General features: G+C 45.6%; 1 protein-coding gene across 1 annotated transcript in view; it reads left to right on the plus strand.

Annotated features, from left to right (window-relative positions):
• The first annotated feature begins 310 nt into the window (after window positions 1–310).
• The window catches only part of LOC147103051 (nuclear GTPase SLIP-GC-like), a 33,685-nt gene continuing 13,702 nt past the window's right edge, over window positions 311–20,293 (plus strand). Inside the window, exons 1-4 of the mRNA XM_085962325.1 lie at window positions 311–499; window positions 5,253–5,403; window positions 9,384–9,492; window positions 9,926–10,059. Of these exons, the coding sequence (XP_085818451.1) occupies window positions 402–499; window positions 5,253–5,403; window positions 9,384–9,492; window positions 9,926–10,059 (492 nt within the window). The 5' untranslated portion in view covers window positions 311–401. The remainder of the gene's footprint in view (window positions 500–5,252; window positions 5,404–9,383; window positions 9,493–9,925; window positions 10,060–20,293) is intronic.

Genomic DNA, 20,293 nt, shown 5'->3' on the forward strand with positions numbered 1-20,293 from the left:
GTAATTGTACATTGGCAGGAGTAGAATGGTGGCGTCTATTGTCCAGATTTGATGAGGTTCCTCACATGCTGCAGAGCCGCTTCTGGGGCACAAGTTCCCTTCTGCTGCTGAAACAATTGGAACATGTACACGTCCCAGTGGGACTTGATAAGCGCCAATCTCTTATTGTGCATTATTTTGCTTTCAGTTAGAACAGATCTAGGTCTTGGAGCCAGTCCTGATGTAAATTAGTAACCTATCTGTAACCATTAAATAAAGTAACTGTATAACAAAATAATCATTGCTTAAAATGGTAAACACAAATAATGTGCACATTGGTGTTCCTGTTGTTTTTGTAGCCAGGGGCTAAAACTTACCAAGGTTACCACAGGACACTGAAGGCGATATGTAGAAACCATGGAATGTACAACTCGGCCACATTCGGGCCCATTGACGTTAACTACGATCTGTCAAAGTGTCTCTACCGTGAAATTGATACTTTTTCTAAAACTACATTTCAGTAAGTATCCTAGTAACCCACACAAAACTTACACACTAATAAATGAGTTGGCGAATGACCAACCAGGGATCATTAAACATCAGGCAAAGTCGAGCTTCACATCCCCTCGGTTTAGTAAATGCAGTTAGAAGCTCAATTTATAGGAAGAATGCAGTTTATTTTCACTAATTTGGAGATTTAATGTGTTTTGCTGCTGGTGCTTGCCTGCTTTTGAACAGAAAGAGCAGTTTCCTGTCCTACAGCATTTTACTTTGGTTCTTAGCCAAACAAACCTTTATCATTATTTGATTTATTGTAAGTGTTTTACCATTTGAATATACTCTTAACCTGTTCCTTTATGACTGATGCTGTGCTTCCTTGGAAGCCGTGACGCAGTGCTCTCCTTGCTCTGTGTGGCCTGTGCCCTGGAGCAGGGTTGAGTCATAGATGTTGTTGAATCTGACATCCCCTTTGAGGGCTCCACAGTCAGCAAACCTTCATCCCATCTAACCCTTGAATGGAGCCAGGAGTTGTGAAGATTTCTCATTTCTGTTAGCCTTGTAGCACTGCCTCTGGTAGGCTTTCCACAGAATCATTCCACTTTGAAAACTTTGCAGTCCCCCATAGGGATAGTTTAGGGCTGATTTTGGTGTGTAGTTTGAAATGCCACCCCATGAGTATTTGTGATACAGGTAGTACCTGGTCCAAACCCAGAAAGCTCCAAGTCTGAAGAAAGAATGAACTTGCATTTATATAACACCTTTCACATCTCAGGATGCACCAAAGCACTACCCAGCCAACTAAGTACTAATAGTTGTAACTTAGGGAAACACAGCAGTCAGTTTGCATACAGCAAGGTCCCACAAACAGGAATGAAATGAATAACCAGTGAATCTGTTTTGATGGTGTTCTCCCAGGGAAGAATGTTGATCCAGGACACTGGGAGAACACCCTTGCTTTTCTCCACCTGAACAGACAGAAAGGGCCTCGATTGAAGCCTCAACCGAAAGACAAATTGATCCCTAAATGAGGGAAACGCCACTGAGCTGCAGAAGATCTAAAAATGAGCGGTTGCAGATTCTAACACAAACAACCATACTCTGCTGGGGGTGCGCAGCAGATTTTGTACCGTGGGTTTAATGTTAAGTTTACAAAATCCTGAGTCTATCATCTAGTTATTGAAATCCATCTTGACCTGTCTGCAGCCTTTGACACAGTTGGCCACACCAACCTCCCCCAACGCCTCTCCTCCATTGTCCAGCTGGGTGGGGCTGCCCTCACCTGGTTCCATTCTTATCTGTCCAGCTGTAGCCAGATAATCTCCTGCAATGGCTTCTCTTCCCATCCCCCGCACCATTACCTCTATCCTTGGCCCCCTCCTAGTTCTCATCTACATGCTGCCTCTCAGTGACATCATCTGAAAACACGACGACACTCAGCTCTACCTCACCACCACTTCTCTTGACCCCTCCACTATCTGATTTGTCATGCTGCTTGTCTGACATCCAGTCCTGGACGTGCAGCAATTTCCTTCAATTTAATATTGTCTTCGGTCCCTGCCACAAACTCCGTTCCCTAGCCGCAGACTCCATCCTGCTCCCTGGCAACTGCCTGAGGCTGAAACAGACTCCTGGCAACCATGGCGTCCTATTTGACCCCGAGATGAGCTTCCGACCACATATTCTCTCCATCACCAAGACCAACTACTTCCACGTCTGCAGCATCACTTGTCTCCGCCCCTGCCACAACCCATCTACTTCTGAAACCCTCATTCATGCCTTTGTTACCTCTAGACTCAACTATCCTAATACACTCCTGCCTGTATCCTAACTCACACCAAGTCCCATTCACCCATCACCTCTGTGTTCACTGACCTACATTGGCTCCCAGTCTGACAATGACTCGACTTTTAAATTCTCATCCTCGTGTTCAAATCCTTCCATGGTCTCACTCCTCCCTATCTCTGTAACCTGCTCCAGCCCTGCAACCCTCCGAGATCTCTGTTCCTTAAATTCTAGCCTCTTGTGCATCTCTGATTTCCATCGCCCCACCATTGGTGACCGTGCCTTCAGGCCCTAAGCTCTGGCAATCCCTCCCTCAACCTCTCTGACTCTCGACCTCTCTCTTCTCCTTAAAGACGCTCATTTAAAACCTACCCATCTGTCCTAATATCTCATGTGGCTCGATGTCAAATGTTGTCTGATAACACTTCTGTGAAGCACTGTGGGATGTCTTACTGTGTTAAAGGTGCTATATAAAGGTAAGTTGTTGTTATTATTGTCCAGTCACACTGATAGTGGAATTGTCCAGTCACACTGATAGTGGAATTGTCCGGTCACACTGATAGTGGAATTGTCCAGTCACACTGATAGTGGAATTGTCCAGTCACACTGATAGTGGAATTGTCCAGTCACACTGATAGTGGAATTGTCCGGTCACACTGATAGTGGAATTGTCCGGTCACACTGATAGTGGAATTGTCCGGTCACACTGATAGTGGAATTGTCCAGTCACACTGATAGTGGAATTGTCCAGTCACACTGATAGTGGAATTGTCCAGTCACACTGATAGTGGAATTGTCCAGTCACACTGATAGTGGAATTGTCCAGTCACACTGACAGTGGAATTGTCCAGTCACACTGATAGGTGAATTGTCCAGTCACACTGATAGTGGAATTGTCCAGTCACACTGATAGTGGAATTGTCCGGTCACACTGATAGTGGAATTGTCCAGTCACACTGATAGTGGAATTGTCCAGTCACACCGATAATGGAATTGTCCAGTCACACTGATAGTGAAATTGTCCAGTCACACTGATAGTGGAATTGTCCAGTCACACCGATACTGGAATTGTCCAGTCACACCGATAGTGGAATTGTCCAGTCACACTGATAGTGGAATTGTCCAGTCACACCGATACTGGAATTGTCCAGTCACACTGATAGTGGAATTGTCCAGTCACACTGATAGTGGAATTGTCCAGTCACACTGATAGTGGAATTGTCCAGTCACACTGATAGTGGAATTGTCCAGTCACACCGATACTGGAATTGTCCAGTCACACCGATAATGGAATTGTCCAGTCACACTGATAGTGGAATTGTCCAGTCACACCGATACTGGAATTGTCCAGTCACACTGATAGTGGAATTGTCCAGTCACACTGATAGTGGAATTGTCCAGTCACACTGATAGGTGAATCGTGGAATTGTAAGTTGATGTCCATTAGCTGTTTGGAGACAACGTACTCTCAACTTTCAGCAACTGGCAGACTGAAGGCTGATCTGATAAGATTCCCTCTGTCCCTGAGTGTCCCACATTGTAAATGTGTTTAATTCTCTCTGTCTAACACTGTTCCGATTCCAAGAACCAAAACCACTCCCTCCAGCCCCCCCTAATCTGAACCAAAACCACTCCTTCCAGCCCCCCCTAACCTGAACCAAGAACACTTCCCCGAAGGTATTGGTCTCAACAGCAGTTCACCTGACCCATGAACAGGCTGCAATATTGGGCAGTGTGATTCATATGCTAAACCTTATAAAACACTGGTTAGGCCTCAACTGGATTGTTGGCCCAGAACTTCGGGTCTCCACGGGTGAGTACGCACGGGGTACTCACCCGTAAGCCCAATGGAAGTGCCGGTTTCCTGCATGCACTGCGCATGCGCGGGAAACCGGCACTTCCGTTCCCCTGAAAGCAGGGGTTCAGAGGTGGAACGCGTGCGCGGGAGACTGCGCGTGCGCATCGAACTTACGTTTTTTTTGCAGGTTTTCCCGGGAGGGTAAGTCTGCAGAATTTACACATTCAAAAAGCAGGCGTAAGGCCTGCTTTTTACAAGGTAAGTGGTGAATTAATTAAAATTAAAACATTTTTTTCCACAGGTTTATTATTTTTAAATACTTTAAAGAAAGGTACGTTTATTTTTAGCCCCGTTAGAAAATAAAATTATTTTTTTCAAAAATTTAAATTATTGTTTAAAATAGTTATTTCATGTAATTTATAGTTTATTTTAAAATGTGTTTTTTAAAATTTATTTGAAGATTTAGTGATGTTTTGGGGCTCGTAGTATTTCTAAGTTTGACAGCACTTCCTTGTTGACAACAACAACAACAACAACTTGCATTTATACAGTGCCTTTAACATAGTAAAACAACCCAAGGCACTTCACAGAAGTGTGATCAAATAAAGTTTCCAAATGGAATTGGATCAATACTTGAAGGGGGATAATGTGCAGGGTTATGGGGGAAGAGGAGGGGTGTGGGACTAATTGGATCGCTCTCTGAAAGAGCCGGCACAGACATGATGGGCCGAATAGCCTCCTCTGTGCTGTATCATTCCATGTCACAGTCGGTCCAAACCCAAATACACTTCATATACATGGACAAACAGGGATCATGTGGCGCAGCCTCTGTTTAGATATGTTGGAGATTTCAGCAGTGATCTTCTCATTAGATTGCAACCCTGCCCTACTAGTCATCTTTCATATGGAAATGATGAAGTATTCGAGAATCAGGGTGTCCGCAAGTAACTTGATTTGCCCACAGAAATCCCTGTGTTTATCCACAATGCTGGACCACAGGGGACTAGCTGTAAGTGGGCTCTCTCTCTCCTCCCCTCCCCTCTTCTGATATAGAACTAGTCCAAAAGGTCCAGGTGTTTCTTATCTGTCTATTTGAAGGTGCAAGGAATGAGGAAATTGCAACTGATAAATTTAGTGTAGGGATAAGGATTAGACTTTCTGATGATTTAAAGTAAACTGCTTGGTTCAATAGGTTTGAAAGAGCTACAAGGGGATCGATAAAAGGACATTTGGATCTCTTTCAATCCACATTAACTAAGGTGATAGGCGAGGCTCTCCCCACCAAATCTGCGGGAGAAAATGAATGGGTTTGGGAATGCCGGCAGAATTTCATGAAATCTGAGGTAAGTGATAATTGGTGTTCGTGTGATGGTGAGAGTGATATTATGCTACCTGCGGGTGTACAGGATGTTTGCTGGTTGAGTGTCCCACCATGGTTATCCACCAGCCATTGCTACACTGGGTCCACAGTTTCTCTGGTAACTTACCACAGACAGTAAGTTACCCGTCTAATGAAATCTAACCTGTGATCATGCAAATTAAATGGCTTCATAACTGGAAATAATCATTTGACCTGCATTGGTGAAGTGAGGTTTCCAGTGACAGCAACGAAGGACAATGGCAGCAAAACTACATGAACCATAAGTGCCACATTTCATGGCAAGAACTTTTGAGGATAGAAGTGGAAACTTGGCCTCATATTGTAGTGATATCATCGACTGAAAAGAAGTTGTTACCTACAGTGAACTGGTATTAAAGTGCCTAGGCTGAAGTGGGACAAACCATTCAGCAATGAACCTTGATACAGAGGATTGTAGAATATCAGTTCTGTGGCCACAAAGCAATGGCAGGAGTGCAGGTGGCTCACACATAGGAACAGAAGGAGCCCATTCAGACCCTCGAGCCTGCTCCAGCATTCAATTAGATCATGGCTGATCTGTATCTTAACTCCATTGACTCAACTTTGCCCCATATCCCTTGATACCCTTACCTAACAAATATCTACCAATCTCAGTCTTGAAATCTTCAATTGACCCCCAGAATCCACAGCCTTTTGGGGGAGAGAGTTCCAGATTTCTACAACCCTTTATGTGGAGCAGTGCTTCCTGACATCACTCCTGAATGGCCCAGCTATAATTTTAAGATTTTTCCCCCTTGTTCTGGATTGTCGTAAAAACCCATCTGGTTCACTAATGTCCTTTAGGGAAGAAAATCTGAAGTCCTTACCCGGTCTGGCCTATATGTGACTCCAGACCCACAGCAATGTGGTTGACTCTTAACTGCCCTCTGAAATGGCCGAGCAAGACACTCAGTTGTATCAAACTGCTATGAAAAACTATAATAAGAGTAAAACCAGATAGACCAGCCAGCATAGACCTAGGCTACGGATTTCGACATGACAAAGGTAGACCCAGCCCCGTTGACCCTGCAAAGTCCTCTTCACCAACATCTGGGGACTTGTGCCAAAATTGGGAGAGCTGTCCCACAAACTAGTCAAGCAACAGCCTGACATAGTCATCCTCACAGAATCATAGCTTTCAGCCAGTGTCCTAGACTCCTCCATCACCATCCCTGGGTATGTCCTGTCCCACCGGCAAAACAGACCCACCAGAGGTGGCGGCACACTGGTATACAGTCGGGAGGGAGTGGCCCTGGGAGTGCTCAAAATTGACTCCGGACCCCAAGATGTCTCATGGACTCAAGTCAAGCACAGGCAAGGAAACCTCCTGCTGATTACCACCAACTGCCCTCCCTCAGCTGATGAATCAGTACTCCTCCACATAGAAACATAGAAGATAGGAGCAGGAGTAGGCCATTTGGCCCCTCGAGCCTGCTCCGCCATTCAATGAGATCATGGCTGATCATCCAAATTCAGTACCCTGTCCCTGTCTTCTCCCCATATCCCTTGATCCCTTTAGCCTTAAGAAATATATCCAACTCTTTCTTGAATATATTTAATGAACTGGCCTCCACCGCCCTCTGTGGCAGAGAATTCCACAGGTTCACCACTCTCTGGGTGAAGAAATTCCTCCTCATTTCAGTCCTAAATGGCTTACCCCTTATCCTTAGACTATGACCTCTGGTTCTGGACTCCCCGGCCATCAGAAACATCCTTCCTGCATCTAGTCTGTCCAGGCCTGACAGAATTTTATAGGTTTCGATGAGATCCCCTCTCAATCTTCTAAACTCCAATGAGTATAAGCCCAATCGACCCAATCTCTCCTCGTACGTCATTCCTGCCATCCCAGGTATCAGCCTGGTGAATCTTCGCTGCACTCCTTCCATGGCAAGAACGTCCTTCCTCAGATAAGGCGACCAAAACTGCACACAATACTCAAGGTGCGGTCTCACCAAGGCCCTGTACAACTGTAGCAAGACATCCTTGTTCCTGTACTCGAACCCTCTTGCTACGAAGGCCAACATACCATTTGCCTTCTTAACCGCCTGCTGCAACTGCATGCTTACCTTCAGCGACTGGTGCACAATAACACCCAGGTCTCTTTGCACTTCCCCTTCTCCCAATCTATTGCCATTCAAATAATAATCTGCCTCCCTGTTTTTGCCACCAAAGTGGATAACCTCACATTTATCCACGTTATAGTGCATTTGCCATGTCTCTGCCCAATCACCCAACCTGCCCAAATCGTACTGGAGTTTCACGACATCCTCCTCACAGCTTACCCTCCCACCCAGCTTTGTGTTGTCTGCAAATTTAGAGATATTACATCCAATTCCCTCGTACAGATCATTAATATATATTGTGAACAGCTGGGGTCCTAGGACCGATCCTTGCGGTACCCCACTAGTCACTGCCTGCCACTCGGAAAACGACCCGTTTATTCCAACTCTTTGCTTTCTGTCCGCTAACCAGTTCTCTATCCAAGTCAATGCGGGATCTTATCGAAAGCCTTCTGAAAGTCCAAATACACCACATCCACTGGTTCTCCCTTATCTATTTTACCAGTAACATCCACGTTGAATAACACTTGGAAAGAAGCAAGCACTGAGGTTAGCAAGGGCACAGAATGTATTTTGGGTGGGGGACTTCAGTGTCCATCACCAAGAGAGGCTCGGTAGCACCACTTCTATTTGCATAGATTGGGGAGCATGGCACCCATACGACCTTGCATCTGAAAGCAGGTTGGAATGGAAGCACATCTGAGTATCAGGCCATCATGATCGGGATAGAGATCAGCAGCCAAGCTGCCTCTAAACAGCCTGGGGTTTCAAACAGACCCCAGGACTCCTCCAGTTGGCGCAGATCCAGGAACAAGCCGTGGTGTCAGATATCAATTCGTACACCTGCACTGAGTCCCAACAAGTACATTGGCCTGAAATGAGGCAGGAAGCTCGCTCACACGCCCCATCCCCGCTCAGTCATGCCATCGCTCCCACCGCCCCTCCCCCGCTCGTTCATGCCATCGCTCCCACCGCCCCTCCCCCGCTCGTTCATGCCATCGCTCCCACCGCCCCTCCCCCGCTCGTTCATGCCATCGCTCCCACCGCCCCTCCCCCGCTCGTTCATGCCATCGCTCCCACCGCCCCTCCCCCGCTCGTTCATGCCATCGCTCCCACCGCCCCTCCCCCGCTCGTTCATGCCATCGCTCCCACCGCCCCTCCCCCGCTCGTTCATGCCCAAGCGGAGCGCAATGCTAGAATGACACAGAAACTGGGACGTACAGGAAATATCGGAGGTGGCGGAGGCTGCTGATTGTTAATAATTAAAAATTGGGGAACTGGGCTTGAAGAGGCGGGGCACTATATTATATTTAAATCAGGCTCCCACAGTGCCGTTGGGAGGCTGATTTAAATTTAACCCTTGCCGGCTGGGTTTCCCAGGGAAAAACGGCAGCGAAATGAGTCGGGAAGTGGTTCTGCGATCGGCAACCCCCACCAAGCTCCAATCCAAGCTCTGACGCTCTGATCCCAAGATCCGATCTCTTCTGATTACCAGAGGCTTTTCTCAATGGCCTTCATCTGCTGGTTTCCTACTCAGCAGCCGACCAAATTAATTGGCTGCCCCGTGGGAAATGGATGAAGGAAATGATAATGATGTTCTGCCGTTAATATCGGCAGGACCTTCGCTTCCCCATACTTTCCAGGTTTCCCCCTCACTACCGCGCTTCCCTGCAAATATCGCAGCCTTAGCGATTTAATGAAAGATAGGGATGGCTAATGCAAGATCAGAAAAATAAAACCAGCTTCACATTCGTTAGAACAAAATGAAACAGAAACTATGGGCTGTTGGCAAACTATGGGTGCATTGCTTTAAACCCTGCAGGATATACAACATGATTTTAATGACTTTCAAATCCTGTTGCAGCTCAACACATTATTAAGTGACCTTGAGAGGCAGATAATTGAAAGGAAGATTTGCCTTTATAAAGCAGCTGTTTTGTCTGTTCAGCGTACGATGAAACCAGCATATGAAGGTACTGTCCGTTATAGATAGCTGGCACACTAACACTGACACTTGGTATTGGGGTATGGTGTGTTATAGACAGCTGGGCACACTAACATTGACACTTGGTATTGGGGCATGGTGTGTTATACCTAGCTGGCACGCTAACACTGATACTTGGTATTGGGGCATGGTGTGTTATAGATAGCTGGCACACTAACACTGACACTTGGTATTGGGGTATGGTGTGTTATAGACAGCTGGGCACACTAACACTGACACTTGGTATTGGGGTATGGTGTGTTATAGATAGCTGGCACGCTAACACTGACACTTGGTATTGGGGTATGGTGTGTTATTCACACACTGGCATTGGTAAGGGTTACTGTGTGTTAAAGATAGCTGGGTGAGGCAGTACTTAACATTTGAGAGATTTCATCCTTAATACAATTCTCTCTTTTCAGAAGCTGCAAAGAAAAAAGGCGCAAAAGTCATGCTTTCCATGCAGAATATATTAATGGAGCATGTAAAAGAACAAGAGAAAAAGCTCTTCAAAGATGCGGCAGACAGCGTGATGGAGGAATTCAACAGCTTGAAGGTTTCTTTTAGATTAATTAATAATATTATCTGGCTACACGTACTGACATACACACTGTTAAATATCGGGCAGTAAACCGGTGCTGAAATACACACTGCGTTCAATATCGGGCAGTCAACCGGTGCTGAAATACACACTGCGTTCAATATCGGGCAGTCAACCGGTGCTGAAATACACACTGCTTTCAATATCGGGCAGTAAACCAGTGCTGAAATACACACTGCTTTCAATATCGGGCAGTAAACCAGTGCTGAAATATACACTGCGTTCAATATCGGGCTGTAAACCGGTCCTGAAATATACACTGCGTTCAATATCGGGCAGTAAGCCAGTGCTGAAATACACACGGCGTTCAATATCGGGCTGTAAACCGGTCCTGAAATATACACTGCGTTCAATACCGGGCAGTAAACCGATGCTGAAGTATACGCTGTGTTCAATATCGGCAGTAAACCAGTCCTGAAATATACACTGCGTTCAATATTGGGCAGTAAACCGGTCCTAAAATATACACTGCGTTCAATATCGGGCTGTAAACCGGTCCTGAAATATACACTGCGTTCAATATCGGGCAGTAAACCAGTGCTGATATACACACGGTGTTCAATATCGGGCAGTAAACCGATGAAGTATACGCTGTGTTCAATATCGGCAGTAAACCAGTCCTGAAATATACACTGCGTTCAATATCGGGCAGTAAACCGGTGCTGGAATATACACTGCGTTCAATATCGGGCAGTAAACCGATGAAGTATACGCTGTGTTCAATATCGGCAGTAAACTGGTGCTGGAATATACACTGCGTTCAATAATCGGGCAGTAAACCGGTCCTGAAATATACACTGCGTTCAATATCGGGCTGTAAACCAGTGCTGAAATAAACACTGCATTCAATATCGGGCAGTAAACCAGTGCTGAAATACACACGGCATTCAATATCGGGCAGTAAACCGGTCCTGAAATAAACACTGCATTCAATATCGGGCAGTAAACCAGTCCTGAAATATACACTGCGTTCAATATCGGGCAGTAAACCGGTGCTGAAATACACACTGCGTTCAATATCAGGCAGTAAACCAGTGCTGAGATACACACTGCATTCAATATCGGGCAGTAAACCGGTCCTGAAATACACACTGATGTAAGAAAAAGGAGTCTCACACATTAAGTAACTTTAAAGTAAGCTTTAAGCAACTTATAATCACACTATATACAAGAGAGGTCTTCACCATGCCTCTGGTAGAAGCCCCTTACAATACTGAGGAGTTCACTATTTATACCAGTCCAACAGGAAGTGACATGACAGGAAGTGATGTATGTACAAAGTTCACAGTTCATAGTTCACAGTTCACAGGAAGTGATGCACATAACTTCCCAGAAGTTATTATTATTATCACATTCTTCCCTCCTGCAGGAGGAGAAGGCTGTGGTCTTCCTTTTGTTCCGCAGCCGCCGAACGAGGAAGAGTCGCACCCGTTTGGGTTCCCGTCGTAGAGGGTCGCTGGTCCGCTTACATGCGGTTGGCCATTGGTCAGAGTCTGTGTGGCCTGGATTACCCTGTGAAGGGTCGGGGAAATCATGGCTTCGTGTGCTAGCCCCAATAGGTTCAAATTTGGTCTGCCTCTGTTCAGAGGGAGGTGCAGAGCTGGTCTGTGGCGGATCAGTACTTTCGTGCGCGATACTGGGAGAGTCGCAACTTTGAGTACGGGGTTCTACCGGCACCAAGCTAGTTGGTGTCCGATCAGGATCTTGGAGAGGGGTACCCGATAGATTCCAAGAGTTTCCTGGTGAAATACCATCACCCGATGTCCCACTAGGTCCTGGCGGGCAGGGAGCCAGATCCCGTAATGATACGGCAGATTCTCGGCCGTCGGGATATCGTATGTTTGCATAGGTGGGGTTGGCATCGGTTAGTTCGATCTCGTCTACGAGGGGTTCATTTTTAAGACGTCCGAACGTATCTTCGGAGTAGTACCGGTCCAGGAGTAGTTAGCCATGACGGGAGTGATGTCCCATGAGATGAGCGACGCTGGAATCCAAAGAACCGCTCATGAGGTGTAGTATTTGTGGCTGTAGAAAGAAGGGACCATATAGAGTGCAATGCATCCGGAAGCACTGCTTCCCATTGCTGGTCTGGTAGGCCCCGAGATCTTAAAGCAAGATGTACGGAATTCCAGATGATACCGTTATACCTCTCTACCTGCCCATTTCCGATGGGATGGTATGGTGTGGTTTTGCTTGTAGCAACTCCCCGTTCTGAGAGGTAGTCCTTGAGTTCCTTTGACATAAAGGATGGACCCCGATCTGAGTGAATATAAGCCGGCATGCCACAGAGAGAAAATACCTGCTCAAGGCAGCAGATTACTGTGGACACCAGCATATTGGAGCAGGGGAAGGCAAACGGAAAACGTGAATATTCATCAATCATGGTGAGCAAATATGTGTCCCGAGTTGAAGAGGGCACTGGGCCCTTAAAATCAATGCTAAGTCATTGCATCGGTTGGGTTGCATGTATGAGTATACCATCTGAGGGGCGGAAGAACTGAGGTTTTAATTCCGCACAAAGCCGGCATTCTGAGCATATTTTCTTTACATCTCCAGTAGAAAAAGGGAGATTCCGTGATCGTACGAAATGTAGCATGCGCGTAACGCCAGGATGACACAATCCATTATGGACATCTATGAGAGTAGAGGACGACATAGTGGAGCAGAATGCCCGTGTGAGGGTGTCCGGGGCCACATTCTCCTTGCCAGGTCGATAGTGAATGGTATAACCAAAAGAGGCCAGTTCCATCCTCCAAAGTTGTATTTTATTATTCTTAATTTTGGTTCGTTTCCGATTATCGAGCATGAAGGCGACTGATCGCTGGTCCGTAATTAATGTAAAGTGCTGGCGAGCTAGAAAATGGTTCCACTTCCGTACTGCCTCTATGATGGCTGTGGCTTCCTTCTCAACCGGAGGATAATGTAGCTCGGCATCTTGTAAGGTCCTGGACATAAATGCTACAGGACGACCTTCCTGATTTAGAGTAGCCGAGATCGCCACCTCCGAGGCATCACATTCGACTATGAAAGGGAGATTCTCATCAATGGAGTGAAGAGCCGCTTTCTCCAACTGTTTTTTGAGAAGGTTAAAGGCTGCAACAGCCGCCGTTTTCAATGGAAATGATCTCGCATGCAGCAAGGGTTGGATTCTGTCTGAAAAATGACGAATCCATTTAGCGTTGTATGCAAACAGACCGAGAGCCCGACGTAAAGAAGCCGGATTCTTAGGTGACGGGAGCTCTTGGAGCGGGCGAAGTCTTTCTGGGTCTGGCTTAATGATACCATTGCCTACGCAGTAGCCAAGGATGTTGATGGTCGGTTGCGACTCAACAGATTTGGATTCATTCAGGGTTAAATTACGGCGATGGAGGGCATCCCGAAATTTTTGGAGGTTGGCGTCGTGTTCCTGTTGATCGTGACCTGCAATGGTAATGTTATCAAGATAGGGAAAAGTGTCCCTTAGGTTTTCCTGCTTAACCAGGCCATCCATTGCCCGTTGGAAGACAGCCACTCCATTAGTAACCCCGAATGGGAGGCGACGAAATTGGTACAGCCGTCCATTAGCCTCAAAGGCCGTGTACTGCTTATCTGAGACCTTCAAGGGTACCTGATGATAGGCACTTTTAAAATCGTAAGTTGAGAACACTTTGTATTCGGCCAGTTTATTAACCATATCATCAATGCGTGGCAATGGGTAGGCGTCCAAGTCGGTATATTGATTGATGGTTTGTGAATAATCAATGCATAGTCGCTGTTTGTGAGGTTTTAGAGGGTTCTTGACAATGACGACTTGAGCCCGCCAGGGCGACGAACATGGTTCGATGATATCCTCTGCTAGAAGTCGAGAGATTTCAGCCTCAATAAAAGATTGGTCTTCCTGATTAAAGCGCCGCGATTTCGTTATTATTGGTTTGCATCGAGGCGGAATACTGGCAAATAATGAGGGTTCATCAAGTGAAGCTGCTGACAATGCACAAAACGGTAATTTAGACGGTATATTAGAAATAGTAAGTCCGGGTTTGGATCCACCAAACTCAATGGTGAGTTTCTTATGCTGTTTTTGGAAGTCCAGCCCTAAGAGGAGATCACTACATAAGTCCTTGAGCACCGAAAGTCGGGTGGAGGGATACATACGACCATGAAGTGTCATATCAACAACACAAAAGCCGGAGATTCTGGTATTAAGTGATGACTGAGCCATCGCAATTGCCTGGTCCGATGGGAAGACATGTAGTTTCAATTTCGCAACAATCTGTTCTCTAATGAAACTATCAGTACTTCCTGAGTCAATTAAGGCATCTAAGGTATGCCCATTAATTGAAACTTTTGTAGCTGCATGAAACAGGTTCTGTGGGCAAGCAGCTGTAATTGGTGTCGTTGCACAGAGAGTGGCCAAAACTCTCGGTGTGCTTCTTCGGGAGAGAGCTCGAGAGGAAGCTTGATAGGTCCTAGCTGGAGCATGTTGATAGGCCCTAATTGGGGCAGTTCGGTAGGCCTTAGCTGGATAGGCCCTCGTAGAGGCTCTTGATTGGCAAACTTTAGCAAAGTGTCTTTTTTTTTTTGCAATGACTGCAGAACGCATTGCGGGCAGGGCAGAGTTTCCTAGGGTGAAAAGCATCTCCACAAAAGAAGCATTTCTTCCTAGATTGCCAAGAGGCTGCTAAAGTGGGGTCATCCTCCTCCTCTTCATCAGCATTATCAGGATTAGATTCCTCCATGATAGGGTTCACCTGAGACCACTTGGATTGTCTGGTTGCAGTTACAGCAGCAGATCGAGATCTGGGCAGCTGATAGAGGTCTGCATTTCTCTTTGCCAAATCCAGAGAACAAGCTAGGTCAAAAGCTTTTTGTAGCTCAAGTGTTTTACTTTCTAGTAGACGCTGGCGTATAAATGGAGAGGCAATCCCGCAGATGAAAGCATCGCGAATCATTTCTTCGCGGTACAGCTCAGCTGAGGCTGCCTGAAAGTTACAATCTATGCTGAGCCTGCGAAGTCCTTGAAGGAATTCGTTAATCAATTCCCCTGGCCCTTGTCGGGCTGTGGCCAGTAGATGTCTAGCATAGACTTCATTTGGAGTCTTGGCATACAGTTTTTTAAGCGCCCGAATCACCTCATCGTAATTATCCCATTCATCAACATATTCAAACACTGTTGGAGTCACATAGTTGATAAGTATCCTCAGTTTAGTAGGAGCATCCGCGTTACATTCATCAAGGAAATTCTCAAAAGTACAGTACCAATGCTTCCATACCCTGCCAGCTGCTGGTGTGTTTGGGTCCAAGTCCAGACGAGTAGGTTTAAGGATTTTTTCCATGATGGGTGGTTCCCTGGATCCTTAACTCCGAGTTTGTCCGAAGGTCTAGTATTTGTGAGTGTAAATACTAAGTTGCTTAAATTGATGTAAGAAAAAGGAGTCTCACACATTAAGTAACTTTAAAGTAAGCTTTAAGCAACTTATAATCACACTATATACAAGAGAGGTCTTCACCATGCCTCTGGTAGAAGCCCCTTACAATACTGAGGAGCTCACTATTTATACCAGTCCAACAGGAAGTGACATATGACAGGAAGTGATGTATGTACAAAGTTCACAGTTCACAGGAAGTGATGCACATAACTTCCCGGAAGTTATTATTATCACACACTGCATTCAACATCGGGCAGTAAACCAGTCCTGAAATATACACTGCATTCAATATCAGGCAGTAAACCAGTCCTGAAATATACACTGCGATCAATATCGGGCAGTAAACCGGTCCTGAAATACACACTGCGTTCAATTTCGGGCCGTAAACCGGTCCTGAAATATACACTGCATTCAATATCGGGCAGTAAAACAGTGCTGAAATACACACTGCGTTCAATTTCGGGCCGTAAACCGGTCCTGAAATATACACTGCATTCAATATCGGGCAGTAAACCAGTGCTGAAATACACACTACGTTCAATATCGGGCAGTAAAACAGTGCTGAAATATACACTGCGTTCAATATTGGGCAGTAAACCGGTCCTGAAATACACACTGCGCTCAATATCGGGCAGTAAACCAGTCCTGAAATATACACTGTGTTCAATATTGGGCAAAAAACCAGTCCTGAAATATACACTGCGTTCAATATTGGGCAGTAAACCGGTCCTGACATACACACTGCGTTCAATATCGGGCAGTAAACTAGTCCTGAAATATACACTGTGTTCAATATTGGGCAAAAAACCAGTCCTGAAATATACACTGCGTTCAATATCGGGCAGTAAACTGGTCCTGAAATATACACTGCATTCAATATCGGGCAGTAAACCGGTGCTGAAATACACACTGCATTCAATATCGGGCAGTAAACCGGTGCTGAAATATACACTGCATTCAATATCGGGCAGTAAACCGGTGCTGAAATACACACTGCATTCAATATCGGGCAGTAAACTGGTCCTGAAATATACACTGCATTCAATATCGGGCAGTAAACCGGTGCTGAAATACACACTGCGTTCAATATCGGGCAGTAAACCGGTGCTGAAATATACACTGCATTCAATATCGGGCAGTAAACCAGTCCTGAAATACACACTGCATTCAATATCGGGCAGTAAACCGGTGCTGAAATACACACTGCGTTCAATATCGGGCAGTAAACCGGTGCTGAAATATACACTGCATTCAATATCGGGCAGTAAACCAGTCCTGAAATACACACTGCATTCAATATCGGGCAGTAAACCAGTCCTGAAATATACACTGCGTTCAATATCGGGCAGTAAACCAGTGCTGAAATACACACTGCATTCAATATCGGGCAGTAAACCAGTCCTGAAATACACACTGCATTCAATATCGGGCAGTAAACCGGTGCTGAAATACACACTGCATTCAATATCGGGCAGTAAACCAGTCCTGAAATACACACTGCATTCAATATCGGGCAGTAAACCAGTCCTGAAATATACACTGCGTTCAATATCGGGCAGTAAACCAGTGCTGAAATATACACTGCATTCAATATCGGGCAGTAAACCAGTCCTGAAATATACACTGCGTTCAATATCGGGCAGTAAACCAGTCCTGAAATACACACTGCGTTCAATATCGGGCAGTAAACCAGTGCTGAAATATACACTGCATTCAATATCGGGCAGTAAACCGGTGCTGAAATACACACTGCGTTCAATATCGGGCAGTAAACCAGTGCTGAAATACACACTGCGTTCAATATCGGGCAGTAAACCGGTGCTGAAATACACACTGCGTTCAATATTGGGCAGTAAACCAGTCCTGAAATACACACTGCGTTCAATATCGGGCAGTAAACCGGTGCTGAAATATACACTGCGTTCAATATCGGGCAGTAAACCGGTGCTGAAATACACACTGCGTTCAATATCGGGCAGTAAACCAGTCCTGAAATACACACTGCGTTCAATATCGGGCAGTAAACCGGTGCTGAAATATACACTGCGTTCAATATCGGGCAGTAAACCGGCGCTGAAATACACACTGCGTTCAATATCGGGCAGTAAACCAGTGCTGAAATACACACTGCATTCAATATCGGGCAGTAAACCAGTGCTGAAATACACACTGCGTTCAATATCGGGCAGTAAACCGGTGCTGAAATATACACTGCGTTCAATATCGGGCAGTAAACCAGTGCTGAAATACACACTGCGTTCAATATCGGGCAGTAAACCAGTGCTGAAATATACACTGCGTTCAATATCGGGCAGTAAACCAGTGCTGAAATATACACTGCATTCAATATCGGGCAGTAAACCAGTGCTGAAATACACACTGCGTTCAATATCGGGCAGTAAACCGGTGCTGAAATATACACTGCATTCAATATCGGGCAGTAAACCAGTGCTGAAATACACACTGCGTTCAATATCGGGCAGTAAACCGGTGCTGAAATATACACTGCATTCAATATCGGGCAGTAAACCAGTCCTGAAATACACACTGCATTCAATATCGGGCAGTAAACCAGTCCTGAAATATACACTGCGTTCAATATCGGGCAGTAAACCGGCGCTGAAATACACACTGCGTTCAATATCGGGCAGTAAACCAGTGCTGAAATATACACTGCATTCAATATCGGGCAGTAAACCGGTGCTGAAATACACACTGCGTTCAATATCGGGCAGTAAACCAGTGCTGAAATACACACTGCGTTCAATATCGGGCAGTAAACCAGTGCTGAAATATACACTGCGTTCAATATCGGGCAGTAAACCAGTGCTGAAATATACACTGCATTCAATATCGGGCAGTAAACCAGTGCTGAAATATACACTGCATTCAATATCGGGCAGTAAACCAGTCCTGAAATATACACTGCGTTCAATATCGGGCAGTAAACCGGTGCTGAAATATACACTGCATTCAATATCGGGCAGTAAACCAGTCCTGAAATATACACTGCGTTCAATATCGGGCAGTAAACCGGTGCTGAAATACACACTGCGTTCAATATCGGGCAGTAAACCGGTGCTGAAATACACACTGCGTTCAATATCGGGCAGTAAACCGGTGCTGAAATATACACTGCGTTCAATATCGGGCAGTAAACCGGTGCTGAAATACACACTGCGTTCAATATCGGGCAGTAAACCGGTGCTGAAATATACACTGCATTCAATATCGGGCAGTAAACCAGTCCTGAAATACACACTGCGTTCAATATCGGGCAGTAAACCGGTGCTGAAATACACACTGCGTTCAATATCGGGCAGTAAACCGGTGCTGAAATATACACTGCATTCAATATCGGGCAGTAAACCAGTGCTGAAATACACACTGCGTTCAATATCGGGCAGTAAACCGGTGCTGAAATATACACTGCATTCAATATCGGGCAGTAAACCAGTCCTGAAATACACACTGCATTCAATATCGGGCAGTAAACCGGTGCTGAAATATACACTGCGTTCAATATCGGGCAGTAAACCGGTGCTGAAATACACTCTGCGTTCAATATCGGGCAGTAAACCAGTCCTGAAATACACACTGCATTCAATATCGGGCAGTAAACCAGTCCTGAAATATACACTGCGTTCAATATCGGGCAGTAAACCAGTGCTGAAATACACACTGCATTCAATATCGGGCAGTAAACCAGTCCTGAAATACACACTGCATTCAATATCGGGCAGTAAACCGGTGCTGAAATATACACTGCATTCAATATCGGGCAGTAAACCAGTCCTGAAATACACACTGCATTCAATATCGGGCAGTAAACCAGTCCTGAAATATACACTGCGTTCAATATCGGGCAGTAAACCGGCGCTGAAATACACACTGCGTTCAATATCGGGCAGTAAACCAGTGCTGAAATATACACTGCATTCAATATCGGGCAGTAAACCGGTGCTGAAATACACACTGCGTTCAATATCGGGCAGTAAACCAGTGCTGAAATACACACTGCATTCAATATCGGGCAGTAAACCGGTGCTGAAATACACACTGCGTTCAATATTGGGCAGTAAACCAGTCCTGAAATACACACTGCGTTCAATATCGGGCAGTAAACCGGTGCTGAAATATACACTGCGTTCAATATCGGGCAGTAAACCGGTGCTGAAATACACACTGCGTTCAATATCGGGCAGTAAACCAGTCCTGAAATACACACTGCGTTCAATATCGGGCAGTAAACCGGTGCTGAAATATACACTGCGTTCAATATCGGGCAGTAAACCGGCGCTGAAATACACACTGCGTTCAATATCGGGCAGTAAACCAGTGCTGAAATACACACTGCATTCAATATCGGGCAGTAAACCAGTGCTGAAATACACACTGCGTTCAATATCGGGCAGTAAACCGGTGCTGAAATATACACTGCGTTCAATATCGGGCAGTAAACCAGTGCTGAAATACACACTGCGTGCAATATCGGGCAGTAAACCAGTGCTGAAATATACACTGCGTTCAATATCGGGCAGTAAACCAGTGCTGAAATATACACTGCGTTCAATATCGGGCAGTAAACCAGTGCTGAAATACACACTGCGTTCAATATCGGGCAGTAAACCAGTGCTGAAATATACACTGCGTTCAATATCGGGCAGTAAACCAGTGCTGAAATATACACTGCATTCAATATCGGGCAGTAAACCAGTGCTGAAATACACACTGCGTTCAATATCGGGCAGTAAACCAGTGCTGAAATATACACTGCGTTC

This window comes from Somniosus microcephalus, chromosome 20 (assembly GCF_052327205.1).
Source record: "Somniosus microcephalus isolate GS21.2 chromosome 20, FLI_Smic_1.0, whole genome shotgun sequence".
NCBI classification, from domain to species: Eukaryota; Metazoa; Chordata; class Chondrichthyes; order Squaliformes; family Somniosidae; genus Somniosus; species Somniosus microcephalus.